General features: G+C 37.7%; 1 protein-coding gene across 1 annotated transcript in view; it reads right to left on the minus strand.

Annotated features, from left to right (window-relative positions):
- LOC124266733 (protein SSXA1-like) overlaps positions 1-21,109 on the minus strand; it is a gene marked incomplete at its 3' end in the record, with an annotated part of 37,448 nt that extends 16,339 nt beyond the window's left edge. Inside the window, exons 1-3 of the mRNA XM_046701522.1 lie at positions 21,010-21,109; positions 20,666-20,727; positions 12,884-13,064 (exon numbers count right to left, since the gene is read on the minus strand). Coding sequence (XP_046557478.1) covers positions 12,884-13,064; positions 20,666-20,677 — 193 coding nt within the window. The remainder of the gene's footprint in view (positions 1-12,883; positions 13,065-20,665; positions 20,728-21,009) is intronic.
- Between the last annotated feature and the right edge of the window lie 974 nt (positions 21,110-22,083).

Consider the following 22,083-nt stretch of genomic DNA (forward strand, 5'->3'; position numbering starts at 1 on the left):
GAATTGCTTATCCCAAGAGCAGGAGGCTAGTAAGCCTTGCCGACGAACCATGGTAGTAGTTTCAGTAAGCGCGCTGACAGGTGCTCTGTAAGAAATTGGTGGTCTCTTTTCTGCATGAGTAGAGCTGAGTAGATCATTCTATCTTCCTCCTCTGTAGAATTCTTGAACTTGGTGATGAGAGTCTCATTAATAGTTCTAGATCTATTTAATCCAAAGAACATTCTCCTGGAGATGGTATCTAATTGGGCCAATTTGCGATCGTCTACTCTGCAACTTCTGGACTTGGCATCACTGATTAATTTAAAGTTGTCATCAATATCCAGGGCCTTGAAAATGGGGTCCATGTTGTGTCCAGCAAATTTCTTGGCATTGAAGACCGGGAAATGTGTAGTTTGGGCATTTGAAGATTTGGAGCAGGCTGTATCCAGATTAGCTGATACCGCTGCAATCAGGTCAATAGGAGGTAAGGTGATATTGTCTACATCATCATCCTTCATGAGGTAAGTCTGAGTTGAATTCTCGTTATTCGATGGGGAAGCAAGTTGTAACTCATTCACCATCCAGTATCTAATCTCAGCATCTGAGAAAATGATACCTTCCTCCTCTTCTGACGTTGGGTCACATGTCGGAGTCCTAGATCTATAGGAAGATCTATGAGAGGACTGTGGTGAACGGACTGACGAGTGGCTAGTGTAAGGAGACCTTGGAGGAGACATCCTCGGCGAACGCTGGGGACTTCGTGAAGCTCTTCTATATCTTCTGGGTGAGGTAGATTTGGAGCCACTTAGCCTTCGCAACCTTCGCGAATGTATCGAGTCAGTGTCCGTATCGACATATGAGCGCTTGCTTCGCGAACGACCTCTGTGTTCAACAGGGTGTGGGCTCGGCGAAGCGCTCCTTCTCCGCGATGTCCCTCGCAACTGGTGAGGCTCTAGCTCCTTCGCGAATGACTGTATGACTTATTATGGGTTGGGCTCTGGGGCCTCTGTAAACCGTAACGGTCCTCCATCAGTCTAATGATTTGGTTGACCAGGTCGTCTGGGACGGTCTGCGCTGACGTTGAGGGTTGCCTCTCTGTCGTCAGCGTAGGCATCTCTGGTTGCGTATTGATCTGCGCTGTGGTGACGGTAGCAGATACTGGACGTTTCTTATGACGTACATCTGGAATGATAATCGGAATGTCGTCATCATATAAACATAATTCTGAGACAGGTAGAATATCGGAGGCAAAATTATTTGTAGCTTTTGTAGATTTCCCTTTTGACGAAGCTGTGGACCTGGGGGTTTGAAGCGTACGTTGAGATGATGTGGATGCTTTCTTAGTCTTAGACTGAGAAGACGTAATGTCTTGAGATGCAGGTCGCTTCTTGGACATAGCGGACTGCGTCCCACGCTTATCCCCCGAGGGAAACTCAGGCAGGCCACCAGCCGGTGGCGGGGTCGTCGGTCAACAGTTGACAGGGTATATTAGCTTCCGATCTATTAGCCATGACTGAAGATTGTTTGCAAATTTATCTGCCTTCAGTCTCAAAACGGAACATAGATATTTATCTAAGGCAGAAATTGGTAAATTAATACATAATTTACAACGAGAAACAATAGAACATGGAGTAATGCAACTAGAGCATTTTAAATGTGGATCGGTAGCTGAATAACGTAGTTTACAACCTGTGCAGATTCTCATTAACGTAAACTGCTGAACAAACACGGCGAACCGTGAATAAAACAGCAGAAACACGACTAATAATCAATGCAAATTGAATATGGATACTAGTAACACCTCTATAAATGAATATAAGAGGTACTAAACTAAATATAAATAAAGGATATAGTGTGTCGGGAGACACAGGTGCTCTCGCGTCCAGCTCACTGGGCGAAGTAGGAGAGAGTGAGGCACATGGGTTCAGGTGGCGCCCTCGTTCCCGCCCTTGTAGAAGGGAGGTAACTCGTGGTGAGTACTAATTAGTGATTTTTTATTGAAGGGAACTTCAATTGGGAGATACACGTGTTCCACTATGTTCGCAAGAAGAAGAGGACAAGCAATAAGCATGAGTCAGGATAAGGAAAAATATGAATTTTAGTATGAAATGAGACATATATGAATATTTTGTGAACATGACCCTTTTCAAAGGACCTATGCCAAATGTAAACGGCAAAAAGAACTTTTCTGCAATTGTGTAAGGGCTCAGGAAACATAAACAAACATAGAAAGTACATCAACCTATGGGCCCAGTGAACAACATATTTATCTTATTGAACACATCAATGTTGATATTGAATTCTTTGGCACATGCGTATTGGATCATAATAAGGACAGGGCTACAGATAAGGGGCGTACAGGCATAGTGTATGCCTCAAAATCAATTAAGTACGACAAAATATAAGATTTCAAGGATATCAGGTACGCACATAAATACCTTTGTACGTCTAACATTTAATTTCCGTGCGTAACATGCAAATGAAAATCTATTTCGGATAAATACTTGTCAAGTTTCTTTTGCGAAACATGATTTGACACATGAGGAAACCCCGACAGTAGGAATCACTTGCGTTGCCATGCAACAATATGCGTCAATATTTTTCGATTGGCTAAAAACTACACCGTTCCTACTTCAGGGTTCAAAATACCCCATACATTAGCGTGTCATGACACGGTAAATATTGAAATGGCACGGATAAAAAAATTCTTGGTGACTTTATGGCACGCCTAAGTTTCGGGGAAACATAACTCACCTTTATAAATTAGTCATTTAATCCTGAAAACAATTTTATTTTTTCCAAACTGAATAATACCATACATATTTGAATACTCATAAACCCACTTCTATCCCGTTGTAACGATCTGTCGGTTTTCCATGGACGCTGCCATTTTATATGTCAGTGCGCATGACAGGAAATCTCCTTATGAACATGTTCTGGCCTGTTTGAAAGCAGACGACAACCAAACAACCGACGACAAAAATGTCTCAAAAGAAAACTATTCTGAGCTTTTTCAAGCCATCTGATAAAACATCTGATAACAATTATTCTACAACTGATGAAGAAAATAAATCATCGACTCAAGATGAGAAAACGAAACCCGATCTAACAGCGTCTTCTAGCACTAGTTCAAGTAGTAATGTACGTTGAATACCTCAGAGTTGGCCTCAAAGAAATGTGAATCATGGCTTGAATGTGACCCTTCAAAAAACTTAATATTCTGTAAAATATGCAAAAACTTTGGCCGTGTTGTTGGTAGAAATGGGAAAAACAACAACTTTGTCACGGGGTCAAAGGGTTTCAGAACCAGTAAATTAGAAACTCATAGTGAAAGTGATGAACATTTGCTTGCACTGAGTGCTCAGAGACTAAGCCTCAAAATTAAAGCCAGGGGCAGGGATTACCGGACACAAAATATTGCGTAAAATACGCAATAAAATTTGAGATGTACGCGAAAATAAAACATCCTGCGTCCTCTTGGACGCAAGCAAAATCAGTAATAATTCTAATGGATATAACTGTAAGGTGGAAATAAAGCATGCATTCGTTCGACTAACCTAACTTGCCAGCTAAACTTGACTGACACTTGAAAACGAAACTGAAGTAGAGTGAGCTCCCTTTCCAAAAGAATTTCACGACACGCCCAAACTACTCGTAACCTAGTTTCGCGCCAACAGCGAGAGTTAATTTATTCAAAAACGTGACGTAGTATGGTATTACATTTTCATTGGATGATAGATTATAGGTCAACCTATCTCGGTACATTTCGTGAAACTACAAGCAATCTCATTGGCAGATATTTCCGATTATTTCAGTAAACCTAACAACCTGCTTTGTCATGCGCAGAATAAATCAACATCCGCCTAGCTGTCAAAATCATGAAACAGAGCAGTTTAGGGGTGTTTTTCCGTTCCTCGTCCAGGGATGGGGACGTCACCAAATCAAAATCAAATGATCCTACTGAACAACCTGATTCCACTGATCAATCTGATGAACCAAATAAATCAGCTGAACCTAGTTCTCCACGAAAAAGGTTAGGAAACGAAATTTCCATGACGATTGGCTGGTGAAGTATTCATGGCTTATAAAATCTAAAGATGGTGGAATGAAATGCGAACTTTGTAACAGGGCAAAAGCCAGTAATCCTTTCACACATGATGAAGGCTGTTTCAATCTTCAAAATTCTACTCTCACTCGGCATCAACAATCGAAGTCTCATACCGACAGTGTGCTGAAACTGCGGTTAAAATCACAGTTAGAGATCGCGAGAAAGAATGCCATTTCACAATCAACCGCTGAGTCAACTGAGAGATTACAAACTTACGTGAAGCAGCTTAGAACTGTCTATATGATGGCTAAACGTGATATTCCCTCAGATGTTTTTGGTGATTTCATGGAATTACAAATATTAAATGGGGTCAAATGTGACAACTTCTACCAGAAACCACAAGTGATCATGGAGTTTGAGCAGTGCATTGAAACAGTTTTGGAGGAGGATTTGATCAGGAAAATTAATTCCAGTGATTACTTTGGTGTCATGCTTGATGAAACATGTGACATAACTGTTGAAAAAAAACTTGCTATTTACGTCAAGTTTATTGAGAATGGATCGGCTACAGTTGCATTTCTTGGTAATGAACACATCACTGATGGAACTGCAGCTGGCATTGAGAGTGCCCTTGTTACATTTCTGAGGAGAAAAGGTGTGACTGATGCAAACTTATCACGTATATATGGGCTTGGAACAGACGGTGCAGCAGTCAAGACTGGTAGATTAAATGGACTTGGTGCTAAGCTGAAACAAAGAAACCCACATTTGGTTCAAGTACACTGTGTAGCTCACAGGTTGAACCTTGCAGTTTCACAGGCAGCCAAGGGCATTGAGTACTGCGAGCAATATCATAACATGATCCACACCTTGTATAGATTTTTTGCTGATTCTTCAGTCAGATACGACAAGCTCCGAGAACTGCAAACATTGCTACATGGAAAAGCTAAACAGATAACAGAACCAACTTCAGTCAGATGGTTATCTGTTGAAGCGGCTGTAAAGATGGTGTTTGACAGTCATGATGCCATTGTAATGGCACTAGACTCTGACAAGACTGGGGGAAAATCAGATGCATTGTACAAGTTCTTGACAACAAGTCTGTTTCTGTTGATTACGGCTCTTCTCATTGATGTCCTAACTGTCATCGGTGTGCTGAGTGTTACATTTCAGAAGGATTCAGTCAACCTGTCATACATCAGACACAGTGTGGAAGCTACAAAATCAACGCTCACGGCGATGAAGACTGGATCATGCAAGGTGGATGAGGTAATGCAAAAGCTGGGAAATGTGCCAGCAACAGGAGAGAAAAGCATCTACAATGGAGTTGATGTGATTGACAATGCACCTATGAGAAATCGTTTCAATGGGATCAGAGAGAGATATTTGAATTGTCTTGTGGACAATTTAGAAACGAGATTCCCAGATGAAGAATTAAACATCCTTGAATGTTTTGATACAGTGTTAAATCCCAGGAGATATCCTGACATTCGTGATTTACAGAACTATGGAGTGGATCAACTCAGTACTTTAATTGACCACTATAATCTGGACAGACAGAGAACAAATGCAAACTTTTTGCACTTCAAATATTTTGTCAATTCTTATAAGAATTCTCTCAACTTTGACAGTTTCTTGAAGCTGTTAATCACTGATTTCGCTGACCAGTTTCCTGACTTTGTCACCCTAGCCAAGATTGCTCTTGTGATCCCTGTGTCATCAGCCCCATGTGAGAGGGGATTTTCAGTACAAAACTCCATCAAAACCAAATCAAGAAACAGACTAAATCCAACAAGGCTCAATCGACTCATGTTTATCAAGCTTGTTGGGCCAAACATTCATGAATTTGACTTTCTGCAAGCAGCTACCATGTTCAGTAGAATGAAGTGTAGAGTCAGTAAATGATATATGATGTGAAGTGAAGACTATCTCACTTAACAGTCCCACAGAGTCTAGAATGTATAAATTGGCCTTTTATGACTGTTTACTGTTTACAAAATTTGAGAAAAGTTGAATTTGACATGATGACTGTTGCACCATAACTATCAAACAATGTTGTGGAAGAAAACCTTTTTATCCTTGAATGTATGTACAGTTATTACCCTTTCATGCTTATTTGTTGCTTACAAAATGTGCTTGGCACTGTATTTTAATGATGAGTCTTGAACCATAGTTATAGTTATGAAACGTGGAAAACAATGTATGTCTTTGAACATAGTAAAAGACTCGGGAATTCCATTTGAAATTAGCCTTTTATTCTTGTTTACTGCTTACAGAATTTAATTGGATTTGAACAGTGAATTAACTGCAATGTTTGAACAATGAAATTGAACAACACTGCTATGTCACTTTAACAGTTCATGAATATTATTTCATAAAATGTGTTTGTTTAAATAAATAATGACAATGAGAGACATTCGTTTTTTGTCAATAGTGTTATAAATAACAGAAGGTTGGGACTCATAGATTTTGGCATTGGACTCTCAAAATATGAATGACTGAGTCCAAGGGACTCCCAAAATTTTCACTCGAGGAAAACCCCTGCAGGGGAATCAAGTATTGAGAGAGGGATAGTAACTCTAAATGAGAAAGAGATTGATAGACTTTCAAAACTTTTCATTACTGCTTACCATCTTGCTCAAAGAGAATTGCCATTTACTGAATTTGAAGAACTTTTGAGACTACAGAGTGTGAACTTTGACACAGATTTAATCAGCAATTACGCAAATGACAAGCACGCAAAAACTTTTATTGACTTTATTGCACAAGAAATCACTGGAAATATGATGGATAATGTGAGGCAATCTGGTTGTTTTTCTATTTTGTGCGATGGGAGTACAGACAGTTCAGTTATTGAAGAGGAAATTGTGTATGTTAGATATATTGAACAAGTGCACTTTAAACCTGTCACAAAATTCTTAGCTATTAAAGGTGTTGAGAAAGCTGATGCCGCTGGCATCTATGATGCTGTGAACAGAGCGTTGACAGAGGATGGGGAATTTTAAAATTGGAAAGACAGTGTTGTTTCTTTCACTTCTGACGGGGCACCTGTAATGATGGGAAGAAAGGGTGGCGTTGCAGCAAAATTAAACAAGAGTCATCAGAAGATGACATATCCCCCCGGCCTCCACATCTTTGAAAGAACAAAGCATCTGACAGTTACTTAAAGTCCAGCTTGATTTTAGACTAAGTGCAAATCGTTTCCATGGAAATTATGAAAAAAATAAATGACAAAAATCTGCAAATAGCAAAAGGCACCACTTTTGGCATCTGCCTCACATATCTGCCAAGTTTTGCTGAAAGATATTAAGAAGTTTTCCAGTTGTGCTCAGGAAACTAAACCCATCCCTTCCTTTTTGAGACTAAGTCCGAATCATTTCCATGGAAACAGAGAAAATAATAAATCACAAATATCTGCAAATAGCAAAAGGCACCACTTTGGGATCTGCCTCACATATCTGCCAAGTTTTGCTGAAAGATATAGAGAAGTTTTTGAGTTGTGCTCCGGAAACGAAGCCCACCCCTCAGTTTTGGGACTAAGTCCGAATCTTTTCCATGGAAACCGGGAAAAGAAAAAATGCTAAAAATCTGTAAAAAGGCACCACTTTAGGATGTGTTTGATATATCTACCAAGTTTGGTTGAAAAATATTGAACGGTTCTTGAGTTATGCTCCGGAAACGAAAGCAATCCTTACTTTTTGAGACTAAGTCCAAAATGTTTCCATGGAAACCAAGAAAAATAAAAATGCCAAAAATCTGCAAATAGCAAAAGGCACCACTTAAGGTTCTGTTTCATACATCTACCAAGTTTTGTTGAAAAATATTGAGCGGTTCTTGAGTTATGCTCCGGAAACGAAGCCCTACCTTCACTTTTGCAACTAAGTCCGAATCTTTTCCATGGAAACCGGGAAAAGTAAAAATGCTAAAAATCTGTAAATAGCAAAAGGCACCACTTTAGGATGTGTTTGATATATCTACCAAGTTTTGATGAAAAATATTGAACGGTTCTTGAGTTATGCTCCAGAAACGAAGCCTACCCTTCTGTAAGACTAAGTCCAAAACGTTTCCATGGAAACCGAAAAAAATTAAAAATGACAATAATCTGTAAATAGCAAAAGGCACCACTTTAGGTTATGTTTGACATATCTACCAATTTTGGTTAAAAAATATCGAACGGTCTTTGAGTTATGTTCCGGAAACAAAATGATTACGGACGGACGGACAGACGGACGAGGCGAAATGATGTCCCTCACATTATTCCTATCCCATGTATAGCACATAGACTGGAACTTGCAATGAAAAGTGCTGGAAAGAACCTCACTTTACTTGCTACACTTGACAAGTTGATGGATGATATTTCCAAGTTCTACCACTACTCACCTCTGAACTGGACATGTCTACAAGAGACAGGAGATGCACTGGGTGTCAAGACCATTAGGCCTTTCAACATATTTGGGACAAGGTGGGCAAATCACAGAAGTAGAGCACTGAAAGCAATCCACTGCAATCAGCACCCACTGCAACAAGGTTGCAATACAGAGTAAGACTGACACAAGTTCTAAGGCAAGACATATTCTAGACAGTCTGAAGTCCCTGGATATTGTGCTGTTCATGCACTTGATGTTGCTCTATTTTGCAACTTGTGCTTCCTTGTCAGATTGTTTTCAGGACAATGACACTTCAATACATCTCATTCCAGTAAGAATGCATGCAGTTTGTGTCAAACCTACTGGAATAAACATAGACCAAATGGCACAGGATTTCACAAACAGGCAAGTCGATCATGAGGAGTACTACAGGACAGTGAAGCTTGATAAAAAGAAAAGTGGACTTTCCAAGGAGACAATGATCAAGAGTGAGTGAGTGAGTGAGTGAGTGAGTGAGTGAGTGAGTGAGTGAGTGAGTGAGTGAGTGAGTGAGTGAGTGAGTGAGTGAGTGAGTGAGTGAGTGAGTGAGTGAGTGAGTTAATATTTAACGTCACATCGGCAATATTTCAGCCATATCGCAATGATCAAGAAAGCTGTTAATGAATTTCAAAGTCTGACAAAAAACACAGCAGAAACTCTTTTCTCCAGGATAGCAGAATTTGAAGGGAATAGTGATGTAATGGAGTCTTTTCACATTTTCTCCCCTTGTAATTGGCCAGAAGAAAGTTCCTTGGTCAACTATTGTAGGGACCAGACTGAGAAGATTGTTGACCATTTCTCTGACCACCTCACAAGAAGAGGCATCACACAGGAATCCTGTTTGATGGAATTGCCTGATCTTCTGACTAAAGCTTGTGCCCTCCAGAAGAGAAATCAGAATCTGACTAACATTGACCTATGGTCAAGGAAACAAGACATTGTTTATAAGAGGTACCAAAACATACTTGCCTTGTTTCAAATATCTCTTGTGATGGCAGTGTCATCTGCAGAATGTGAGAGAGGGTTTTCAATGATGGGGAGAGTCAAAATGGACTGGAGATCTAGGCTGCAGCCAAGAACACTCTCCACTCTCATGACAGTTGCTCAGTGTAAAACAAAGCTTGCAGGTAGATGGATGAGCGCCAGCAAATGTGGCAGACGATGGACCCCATCTTATGGTTCAAGAACAGATGACGCTTAAGAAAGCCATCTTAAGCAGAAGACACATCGGTGATGACAGAAAAAGTTAGATTTGTTGTTAACTAACATTAGATTTTAAAAGATCATCACCATTGTTACAGTCAATCATTCCAAAAATATGTGGGCACACTTGATTACTGAAAGGCACACCTAAAATGTCTGTCTGGTGCCTGAAGGCACACTTGGAGAAAATAGTATTTCTATCCCTGTATTTATATCCAGTCGGACCTGACATTTCGCACATCACACGGTCGCACAGTTATTTCTCAGGCATCTTCAAACACAAATACATGGTTGGAAATAGTGATTGATGAATCGTCCAGACAAACCACATCACCAACTCGCTCACACAAAAACATGTCAGTACTCCTTCAAAATTCTCAGTACACCTCCACTTGCAATATGATGTGTAAGTACACTAGCACCGCCAAAAGTTATCTGGAGCCCTGAAGGAGTTCCATCGTTTCCCCTCTCTCACAGCAGACATGAGAGCTGACTCGCAAACAGACGAGTTCACTATGGAAGGGGGCAGCGGACAATGTGACAGGTTAACCCCTACATAACACAAGACTTACATAAGTTAATTTCTTTGATGTGAATTAAAGTTCTTTTTTTGATAAAAAGGTAAATCATTGAAGAAAATACCGATTTAATAATTACCTCTCCCCATGTATAAAAGTGTACTCTTCCAATGTATCAACAACCAAAACATTCAAGACATCGTATGTTCAATCTCAATCCTGATAATTCCTTCCAAACACTATTATCACTGACATGTTGTCTCTCTGTTTACACTGGGTCCTAATTAACCCCAATTTCCATCACAGCAGTGCTGTCATGACAGTCGCTGATCGAATGGGCTTGGTCCGTAGTGGGGGTGACGAGGGAGAAAGTGGAGCACTTGCTGACACGCCCTGACGTGACAGGTAAGGGCTTTGCCTCTTGTAGACAAATATAAATGGAACAAACATTTTATCTGTGCCACAACACCATTTAAAACTAATTTTTTATGTACACTGATGTTTTCATGACAACGAATGTCCTCGTATCATTATGGAGTAATCCATGTTGTTTTTTGCTACACGTCGTCACAACTTAATTGAGGACGACATTTTTTGTGTGCATTCATTGTCTGCTCCCATTAAACACACCGACCTTGAAATAAGATTATGTCAACAAGATACAGCTAACTTCCAATAAATTGCTGACCGAATTTCTATCATAAACACATGGAAACTACCGAAAACTATTTCTCAGTGTCACTTCCGGTTTGCTTTGTTAACCCTCGTACCATTATCACAATGAATAGTTATTGGTAAAATGTGTTTGCTTTGTCTGACATGAGCATGATAACATGGTATTAAATTTCACAGTAGAAATTACGTAATTGTAACGAAATATCATAAATAACAGATTTGAACTTTCCTACTCTGTATTTTTACACCAATGAAAAAATGAGGGTTGGTGTATGTATTTATTTATTTGAATTTTTTTACATGGATTGGTGTTCTTTGGCAACCAAACCTTGAGCAGTTCTTAGAACTATCCCACCGGCTTTAACCACAAAACCCTTAAAATAGGTGAGATATACCATTACAAAACAACAATATTTACCAAATATTTTCAATTTTTAGGGGAACTTTTACCCATGTATTTACTATCAAGTTATCATCACATATATCTGTAGATTATGAACATTGTTGAAAATAAATATGTATTTTGTTCTGGACCTGAAGTCATCTCACTAAATAGAAAATTATACTTCATGAGAGGGGGAAAAAAACACCAAAAACTAGATTCATTGTGTGAAGACTATAGTAATTAATTTTTCACATGATGTATTTCTTCTTTCAGTATCCTAATCCCGACCTTATCCTGAACCATTGTCTTTTGTTGGAGCCCTCCCCGCTTTCATACCGTAGCAAATGGAAAGATCCTACTGTGTTCTCAGTTTAGATATAACCTGATCTTATTATCTGAACTGGTATGCTCTTCTCTTACATCAAATAACTGGTTCTTACTGTCAAATTTAAAATTTCAGCATCCTATTATTCCTATTTATGGATGAGAGTTTATCTCTGTTTGGCAACATTAATTATTTATCATATTATTATATATATCATTTCTTTTATTTTTAAAACATAAGCATGATAAATGCACTTGTGTTATGATCGAGACTTGTATCATGAATGAAATATGAGCATGAAATGACTTTAGATTATTTACTAAGGTAATTATTCACTATTTTTCACACTATGTTACACATGAATATTTGGATTCAAATAGTGAATAAAAACTAGGTGATAGTGATGACTGTATGGTCATTGTACTTTGTTTTGATCATTAACAATGAACATTGTCATCTTAGGTAAATCATTAATGAATAACGAGTCTTCAGATGGATGATGTGTGCCGATGAAACTGAATAAAATATATCAAAACCACATTTCTGGTTTGTTGTTTCTTATTGTGAGAGAGATAAAGCCTTATTACTTGCAGTAAATATTGTGTTGCAGTAGCTACAAATGTAGCAAATGGAAAGATCTTCCTGCCTTCCAAATTTCATCAGGATATCTTCTTTATTAGAAATTTTATGTTAATTTTTGTGCGTGTCATTGGACCATAAAATGGTGCCACATCTATTATGAGATGAAACATGATAAAATAGCAAAATTTGGAATATCATTTTAGATAGATAATGAAGGATTAATTAGTTTTAACTTCATTTATTGGCACAAATGTTGTTTTTAATCACATTAGCAATCTTGAACTGATTGTCAGTTATTTGCACACGTATAAGACCATTCAAAGTTGGGCAATTTTGTCTATTCTTGGCCGTACAAATTCCTGTTTTTCCATGTTTTGACAGTATAAAATTAAGAGTTTTAGTACAAACAACTAGTTGATTATGAATGGTTTAATTGTTTGAACACATTTTTTCCAGATGAATAATATATATTAAATAGAAAAACACCTATTCAATTTCTTTCCCTGGCCCTTTTTAATCCCAACATTGTGGCCACACTGAATGGCGGCCATCTTGGAAAACAAAATGGCGGCTATATACACTAATAAAACATTCATATCTCAAAATGTTTTTGACATAAATTAAAAAGGAAAAGTGCTTTTTACTCACTTATGCATGAACTAAAAGTGTATGTACACTTCTGAGTAATAAAATGCATGTACAAAATTAGCCTGACCTCCCTAATATGAAGCTAATAAAACAACATCAAATGAGGTATTATACCTAATTCAGCCATCATCTCGTAGTTTTTCCTCATGTTTCGTAGCCGTAGCTTTTCATAATCCGACAAGGTGCTCAGTTCAGCCTTGGTGAAGAACTGATCGATATCATCACAAACTTTCTTCTTCATAATAGCCTTGTAGTCAATGGGACGCTCACCGTCTCTGCTCAAAGCTGGAAGGATCTGCAGTATAAGAAATTCTCGTGTGTTGGATCAAATCTATGTGAACATTATGGTAGGTGAAACAAAACATGATCAACATGACACTGAATTTCTGCTTTTGTGAAAGATGCCATAATGCCTAGAAATCCATTTAATTTATTTAGCACTTGATTGGTTTGATCTTTACTTTTCTTTCCCGAAGGCCCCTTGTCCTCATTTTTTTCTTAAATCAAATTATTTTTCAAATTCATAATGACATAAAACTAAAGTGCCATAGGGATTTAACTGGACCTGTTCAGATGCAGGTTTCTTTACCCTGCTTCATAGCAAATGACAATAATTATTACCTCTTTTAGCAAAAACACTTATCTAGCCTTAATTTATGAAAATATCAAGTTTGAACAAAATCATATTATTTCCCATATTTTGCCTGTACAATGTACTTAATTTAGAATAAAAGATCAATCTCTGTTTACATTATGAGTACAATGCAATGGTTTTCCCCAAACCAGTGCTGATTAGGATGTGTGGGTTGGACACACCCACAAGAAAATGAGTTTTGTTCAATATAATCAACACCAAAACATTGCTTGCCAACATTCTGATGTTTGTTTATTTTTCAGGCTACAGTCATCACTAGGGATGTCGTCATACGCGAAATGTATCGATGCATCGATACATTCTTACTGACGATACGATACGCAATACATGCTTGCGTGTATCGATTCCTATTTTAAAACTTTATCGATTCAAATTTTTATGTTATATCCATCTCCTTCAAAGTCTTGATAGTAAATTCATACGAGACCGCTCAGATAAATAGATGTAGCTAGCTATACTTAAAAAATAGGTTGGAAACTAACAGCTTTTGTGAATGGCTAGACTATTTTGATGGACCAATCAGCGAGCGCAGACGCTGCCGTAAGGTAATGCTATGAAAAGGCAAAAATTATGTATCGAGATACATATCGTATCGTGACCTTAAAATTGTGATACGTATCGTATCGGATCGTGAGATTGGTGTATCGTGACACCCCTAGTCATCACTATTCCAGCTGTGAATACTTAACTTCATGAGCATCAATCTAGGTAAGCATACATCTCTTGGTCAGAAAAAACTTTTTTCAAAGTGGGCAGTATCTCATCAACCTTAAAAAAAAATCCACTATTCTTTCGCTATTTTTATCTAACAAATTCACTCAAGTGCTTTATGATTTTATGGTGTTGAAAGAGTTAAAGAATTTGGTAGACATAAATGGCACAAAGAATTTTCATGAATGTATCAGCTTTTGGACATGGCCAGTTAGTGCAGGGATCGAATTTAAGTTCTTTAGATGGATGCCTCATGGGCACTGTCCAGTCTCAGTAAACTCAGGCTCAGCTGCTATACTCAGTCTTAACAAAACCTTGTGGAAGGTTGCGTCAGCTGACCTTTTCAATGGACCAGTCAGAACACAGCTTACGAAATCGTGAAAGCTGACATTCGCACATACCTCTTGAACTTTTACCTCGAAAACGTTTTGTACCTGAACGATTCTGAATGCTATTTTTCGTACGATCGCTTCCGAGTGATGCACATCGAGCACAACACAAGAGTGAGTAAACAGTCGCTGAAAATAGCGTTTTATCAGTACTGAAGGATATCAGCTTTCGGAAATATTAGCTAATGATATCCATGTCAACAGAAACCCAAAAGAGTATATTCTGTAGGTCATATATCTGTGTTCTATGGTGGTTTTCATTTGTTATGAGATCAGTGTTGTTGACCAGGGAAGAGAAAATCCCCTTTTTGTAATAAACCTTAAATAGTAGCCATTGTCTGATTGGTTAAATCCGTTTGACCGTCTCACGTTTGATTGGACGGTCATAGATAGCTCAAAGGTTACCTGACGCAACCTTCCACAAGGTTTTGTTAGACTCAGTATAGCAGTGTAACAAATAATACTGAGCCTACGTTTACTTAGAGTGGGGCACTGTCATGACAATTTAAGTGTGCCATTTCAATTTCAGGTGTACCATAAATTTATGGTCTGTTGAACTGATCTTCAAAACATTACAAGACTTGAAGTGCAGGATTTGAAGTGATTGTCAAAGTTGTAAATGTATAACAATCTTCACTAATAAATCATGCGTAATAAAACAATGTCAGGTAAGTGTTTTTGCTTATTTACTGACCTCAAACTTTCATGTCTGACCTGTACACTTCATCATTAGCCATTGTTCACAGCTCACGGACGTAGCTTCCGTTATAAAAAAAGCCTGGACGTACACATGATTGTTGCGAAAAGGTTTGAGCAAGCCCTCAGTACTATCTAAATATAAATAGGGATCGAAATCAGATTCTTAAAGAACTTTAAAATCTTCTTCTGTTTCATGATTAGAAACAATTAAAACCTCAACATCTATTCATGTCTATCGAACATTGGTCGCTGTCGCGCTCGCATATCGCCTGCTTCTGAGATTGCCCATAATTCAGTTTGGACGTGCTGTAATTGTAATAATGGCCACGGTCATACGATGTTTGCATTGCCGTTTTCCTAGAAATTAATTTCACAATTCGTTTCACAGATTTATTTCATTTCCTAACTCAAATACAGACTAAAGTGCATCTTCATGAACTTTGGTGTCACACAGAAATTGAACTTAAACAAAATAAACACACAAAGAGAAAAAGAGACAGATTACAGAGAAGCTTTCGATGTCTTAAAAAACATTGTTGTTCAAAATTTAAGAAATCAGGGTAATTCGGGTGTCCTCAATGTCTGCCGCTGATACTGGGAGGTTAGGCAAAACAAGAAAAAATTGTGTCCAGGGACATGGATGCCCCCGATGACATTCATAAGACATATAAAGATCAATAATTGAACAAAGTTCAATAAACATCTATGCAACTATGACATGCACACCTTTCGAGTCTCAATGAAACACATGTATAAGCTTAATCAATTCTGTTGAGCAGTTTTTGTGGAGAAGTTGATAGACTTCATCCCCTATAACACTATATTCAGAGAGAAATTCAACAAAATTTATGCAAGTTTAAATGGCATTAAAATCGGAAAAATAAATAAAATACAAAATCAATATATGAGATGCACACCTTTAGAGTCCCTATAAAGCACATGTGTAATCTAAATGAATTCCATAAAGTAGTTTTTGAAGAGAAGTGGATAACGTACACCCCCTGTTGTATGGGACTAACTGGATGAATAGAACCAAATTCAACTAAGTTCAAACATCTGTAGAAGTGACAAAATTAAGAAATTGGATGAACAAGGTATGAGATGCACACCTTAAGAGTTCCAATGAAACACACGTAGAAGCTCAATCAATTCTGTTGAGCGGCTTTTGTGGAGAAGTGGATAGACTTCACCCCCTACAACACTATATTCAGAGAGAAATTCAACAAAATTGATCTAAGTTCAAACGGCATTAAAATTGAAAAAAAATAAATAAAATACAAAATCAAAATATGAGATGCACGCCTTTAGTGTCCCTATAAAGCACATGTGTAATCTAAAAGAATTCCATAAAGTAGTTTTTGAGGAGAAGTGGATAACGTACACACCCTGTTGGATGGAACGAACACTGGCTGAATAGAACAAAATTCAACTAAGTTCAAACATCTGTAAAAGTGACAAAAGTAAGAAATTGCATAAAAAATTATGACATGCACACCTTTAGAGTCTGTAGTTCTTTGAATCAGTTTCAACGCAATAGTTGTAGTTCAGGAGTTGCTTTTTTATTCTTTCTCTCAAGTGCATCATGATTCATATTTATATTGAAATGTCAATAGGATTTGTAAGCAGATACGGGCCAATTCAACGCAAGTGTCTCTCAAGTTCATCATGATTCATATTCATATTGAAACGACAATATTTTGACTGCAATGAAGAAATAAGGGAATCTATAGTTCCATATAATGTTGTCAGTATCGCAAGATTTTACATTCTCAACTTCATCAATAAAGATACACTTTTGACAAAGTTTTACATTTCTAACTACCTGCAGTGACGAATAATGTTAGTAAACTTACATGACTACTATTTCAGTAAAACCCTTATTACTTGTTAAATTAATGACTTTGAAAGCCCAAACAAACGAAAAACCTGAGAAAATCTATTTTTTAGAACTCGGCAAAGCGAAAGCGAAGTTTTGAATGCAGCAAACAGTATTGAAAACGTGGAGATACTACTGCAGAAATATCAATAATTCATATTGCAGAAATGCTGCTGATAGCTTCATTACCTATAACACAAAGTGTTGACAAGCAGAAAATGTAAAAGTTACTCATACCGCTTTGTAGACCATCTGCTCTCTGACACGCTTCACATGGCAAGCAGGCTTACATACTGATCACGAATCACATAGCTACCCAAAGTTATCTCCCCTTGACACCTCCTAAATGCAACCCGCCAAAAATATTTAACGACAAACAAAAGTATAGGCGTTTCTGTCAACCATAACATATTTCATACAAACCCACAAAACAAAAAAATTCAAAAATATATACAGTTTTGGCGTGAATATTACTGCCTCCCCCCTAATTGGGACGATTAAATCATACCAATTACAAATCACAAATGCAACAGGCCAAATAATAAATGAATCAGTAATGTAGAGATTATACATCCATATGAAACCTGGCCATGCTATAAAATATGTATCTCTTGACAAGTGTTACCTCGTAGCCAACTGTACACTGACATGTTGTTCTTTGTATGATGCCACGAAGTTAATGTAAGCTGGTTACACCTTCAAGTGAGGAGTGAGTTAAGATTCACACCGCACTCCAGCAATATTCCAGCCATATGACAGTGGTCTGCAAAGAATTGAGTCTGGACCAGACAATCCAGTGATCAACAAAGCATGAGCATCAATCCACACAACCGGACCACGAAGACATGTGTCAACAAAGCCAGCTTTGGAGACTGACTACTCGGACTCGCAGTCACCCCTCACCATACAAGCATGGGTAACTGCAGATGAATCTGAAATATGACTAACACTTTCAAGATTAATTATTATCATGGTATTACTACTACAACCACAGTCAATAAATACACAAGGATGTCCATTTTAGGTAACTCTCCATATAAGGGTCACTAGAATGTCACAGTGATCATTGCCTTTAACATTCATTTAAGGCACTATCTGCTTCCAAAAGCAAAACTGTTTTGTCAATAGGATCTAACCAGTTCAGCCGACATGGTCTTCACTCTCTTTACACTGCTAACAAAGCCTTGTTGTCTGGAAAAGTGTCCACAATTTTCCCCATAGCCCACATATACTTCTTGAGAGAGGAATCCATGAGGAGAACGATGTCTCCAATACATACATTTCTCTTTGGCAGTAACCACTTTTGTCTTTCTTGTAGCATGGGTAAGCATTCTTTAAACCCATCTTACCCAAAAAAAATATCTGCTAGATACTTGTACTTGGATTTTGTAACTTTCGTCTGGCAGTATTGTCGTCTTTGTGTGAAAATGTGCCTGTGGGGTAAGTCTTCCCCAGCTCTATATGAAGTAACAGATGATTTGGTGTTAACGGTGTCAGGTCATTCGGATCACATGACAACTGTGTAATCGGGTCTGTCATTCAATATGGCCTCAATTTCACAAAATAAGGTTTGTAATGCCTCGTCATCCAAATGGACAATTTGAGTATGCATTAATGAATACAGTACCTGTCTCACTGACCGTTATAAACGATCCCAAACACTCTCCATGATGAGATCCCAAGGGAGGATTGAACTTCCAAACTAATGTGTTTCTGAAGTAGTTCTCTGTTGATCTGTTTCTGATTCCAAGAATTAATTGATTCCTCTTAGTTCCTTTCACATCCAACTAAATTTGTACCATTGTCCGATCGAATGTAATCCGAATCGGACAAAAGACATGTAGAAGTTCATTCAATTCTGTTGAGCAGTGTTTGTGGATAGGTGGATAGACTTCATCCCATATTACAACATCATCATAGAGAAATTCAGCAAAATGTACCTAAGTTCAAATGTCTCTAAACTTACAAAAAAAACCAATAAAATAAAAAAACAAAATATGAGATGCACACCATTAGAGTCCCAAGAAAGCCAATGTATAAGTTCATTGAATTCCACAGAGCGGTTATGGTGGAGAAGTGGATAGAATACATTCCCTGTTTCATATGGACGGACACCGAGGGTAACCCTATATGCCATATTTATGGCAGGGGCATAAAAATAATAATATCTGTTTCCGGTAACCCGACCGACCCTATCCTAAACCTCCGACCCTGCATCTTTTTTTAACCAAGTCAAAATCATGCATTTCATTTCATCATTTTCATCCAAATCAAGTGTGATATTTTCATGTTTTTCAGTGTACGTAGGGCTAAAATGGATTGCATTAAATTAAATTGGCATAATGGGCTCTCACTGACAAAACTTACATAATATACATAATGAATCGATATAGAAATCTTTCAATGTTACATCACAAGGCATTGTCACTACATGATATGATACTCTTGAAGACCTTCTCTGGTGCCCACCTGGTGCTACTAAAAACGTTTTATAATAAGTTTAAAATAAAGATAAACCTAACCCACCTACCCTATTTTTAAACAGCATGTAATAGGAAACAGACATGTATTCTCTTTTGGCCTTAGACAACGGTTAGTTTTAACTATATATATTGAAGCATTTCCCATTAGGGACCATTCATAATTTATGGATTGGGAGTGGGGTGTTTGATGATGATTTATTTCAAGGGGGGTTGACACATTTTGTTCTGGGAAGCTGGTTGAGTCATCAAATTTGTACACACATACATAAAACATATGCTTAAAAATTTGGGGATTTTTGTACATATATTTTATTTTATTTATTATTTTTTTTTTGGGGAAGGAAAATTCACATTGTAGATGCTTCACCATAACAAATCATCATCCCCTATAAATTATAAACAGTCCCTTAGGGCTGCCTAAAATGACCGTTTATTAGAAATATAGTGGACAAATTGATACAAATTTAGGATACAAATTCAGGACTTAACTTCATGGTCTGCTTCTAATTAATTAATTCTAGTTAAACATCTCACCACTCACTAGAGTGAATGTTTTGGTAAAAGTTGCATCTCTGATTGATATTTAGTTAATGATTATCTATCTCTATGATCTAAATCTATTCAGTCAAATGTACCACAATACAGGATCTATTCAATCAAGCTAGTAATAATTTAGACTACAATCTATCCTCGGATTATGTTTCTATTGCTGTCGTTAAACCAGGGGAGTTAGACGCCACACATACTTTGTATGTGCAGGGATGCTGACTTGTGTTTACAATAAAGTTGTCTTTAATAAGTTAATGACATGTTTCACAATTGTTTATGTGATTATGAAAGAACCCCCCAGATGTTCTTTAGCGTCTGAAAACCCACAACACGAGGAAAAGGCGCTAACTTTGGAATACATACCTGTTTCTAATGAAAGTAAAAAAAACCCTCGATTTCTGGCAAATAAATTCAGCAAATTCGATATCATACCTACAGCAGATAATAAAACACAATTTGAGATCAGATTGAGACAAACATTACAAGTAACACAGCTTATATTTAAAAAGACCTCGAAAGACGTTAGCTACTTACTGGTATGTCCATGATGAAAGACGACTTCGACGCTCAAGAGAATCTAAGTCAAAAGTCTCAATCTGAAACATGAAATATGAATCGTGAACATGAAGACACCTGTTCCACTGAGATCAGACATAGAAAGCCTAATCACATTTATTGATTGCAAAATAGTATTTATACTGACAGCACGAAGTCAGCACCGAGTACTCGCGAAGGCGACATGACGTCGGCAGTACTTATCATTAGGCTTAGCTCCACTACTTTCAATCACACTAATACTGTCGAGTACTGTTCTGAAATCTGGCATGGATCAAATGGCCAATGCCAGAATATCTTAGAAAACTTTATCTAGAACTTACCGACAGCAACGGATCAAATTCTGATCAATACGCCAACTAAGAACTTTTTACGTGCTTTCTGCAGTTGTCTCTCATTCGAAACAGATAACTGGGTGCCCGGTCGCAGCCCATCTGGAACATACGTTCAAGAATTGGTTGCGCAACAGAAATCAAATGCCAGTACAGAGCAGCAGACGACTATTGGCACTTCCGGTAACCAATTTCCCGCGTCATACTCACGTGACACATTTCTTGTGACGTGTTCAGGCATTGCTCTTCAGTGGGGTGCCGTTTCGTAGGAATTTCATATCAAGATATAAATAGACATGTACCACAAATGGCACTGAATAAATATTCCCTATTAATTCAACCTTTCTCATGAAGTTAAAAATTACAAGACGGAAATTAGATCTAGTAGGATCTTGTTTAGTTGGAAAAATCAGGAAGTTCAACCTAAGCTTCAGGTACATGTAAATTTGATATCGTTCAATCCACTAATAGCTTTACTTTCCACCTGAACTTGACTTGAAATTATAAGGAGAGAAGTGAGACTGCCTAAATCACTTCTTCATTTATAGATCTATATGCATAAAGATTAATTCAGAGTGACAAAACACTCTCCACAAGGCTGTATGACAAAAGGGAGGATTTTAACTTTCCAATGGTCAACTTTCCTTTCATGTCGAGCAATATTCCAACAGCTCCAGCCTTTGGTGTTTACATTTCACAACTTTGAGGTACAATCTTAAGCATGCTCTTTTCACAAAGACCGAGTGAATTTAGTTTTACGCCACACTCAGCAATATATTATAAAGAACGTCATACCATTCTTGCTCAGAAGTTGTTCGATCAACGTTACAAAGGGCGAGGTCTCAGTTCGGTCTTTCCAAAAAGTTTTATGTTGGGCATATAGAGGAAATTTCGAAATTTGATGCATCAGTGACAAAAAATGATGCCCGATGCAATTCCATATTTTGACTTATACCATACGTTCCCGAATTATTTCAGGTGAACATAAATGACTAGACCGGTTAACAGGATATGTTTTCACCTTCTCGTGCCACCGGTGAAACAAACTTAAGGATACTTAAGTTA

This window comes from Haliotis rubra, unplaced genomic scaffold, assembly GCF_003918875.1.
Source record: "Haliotis rubra isolate DU_JTF1 unplaced genomic scaffold, ASM391887v1 Scf1277, whole genome shotgun sequence".
Taxonomy (NCBI): domain Eukaryota; kingdom Metazoa; phylum Mollusca; class Gastropoda; order Lepetellida; family Haliotidae; genus Haliotis; species Haliotis rubra.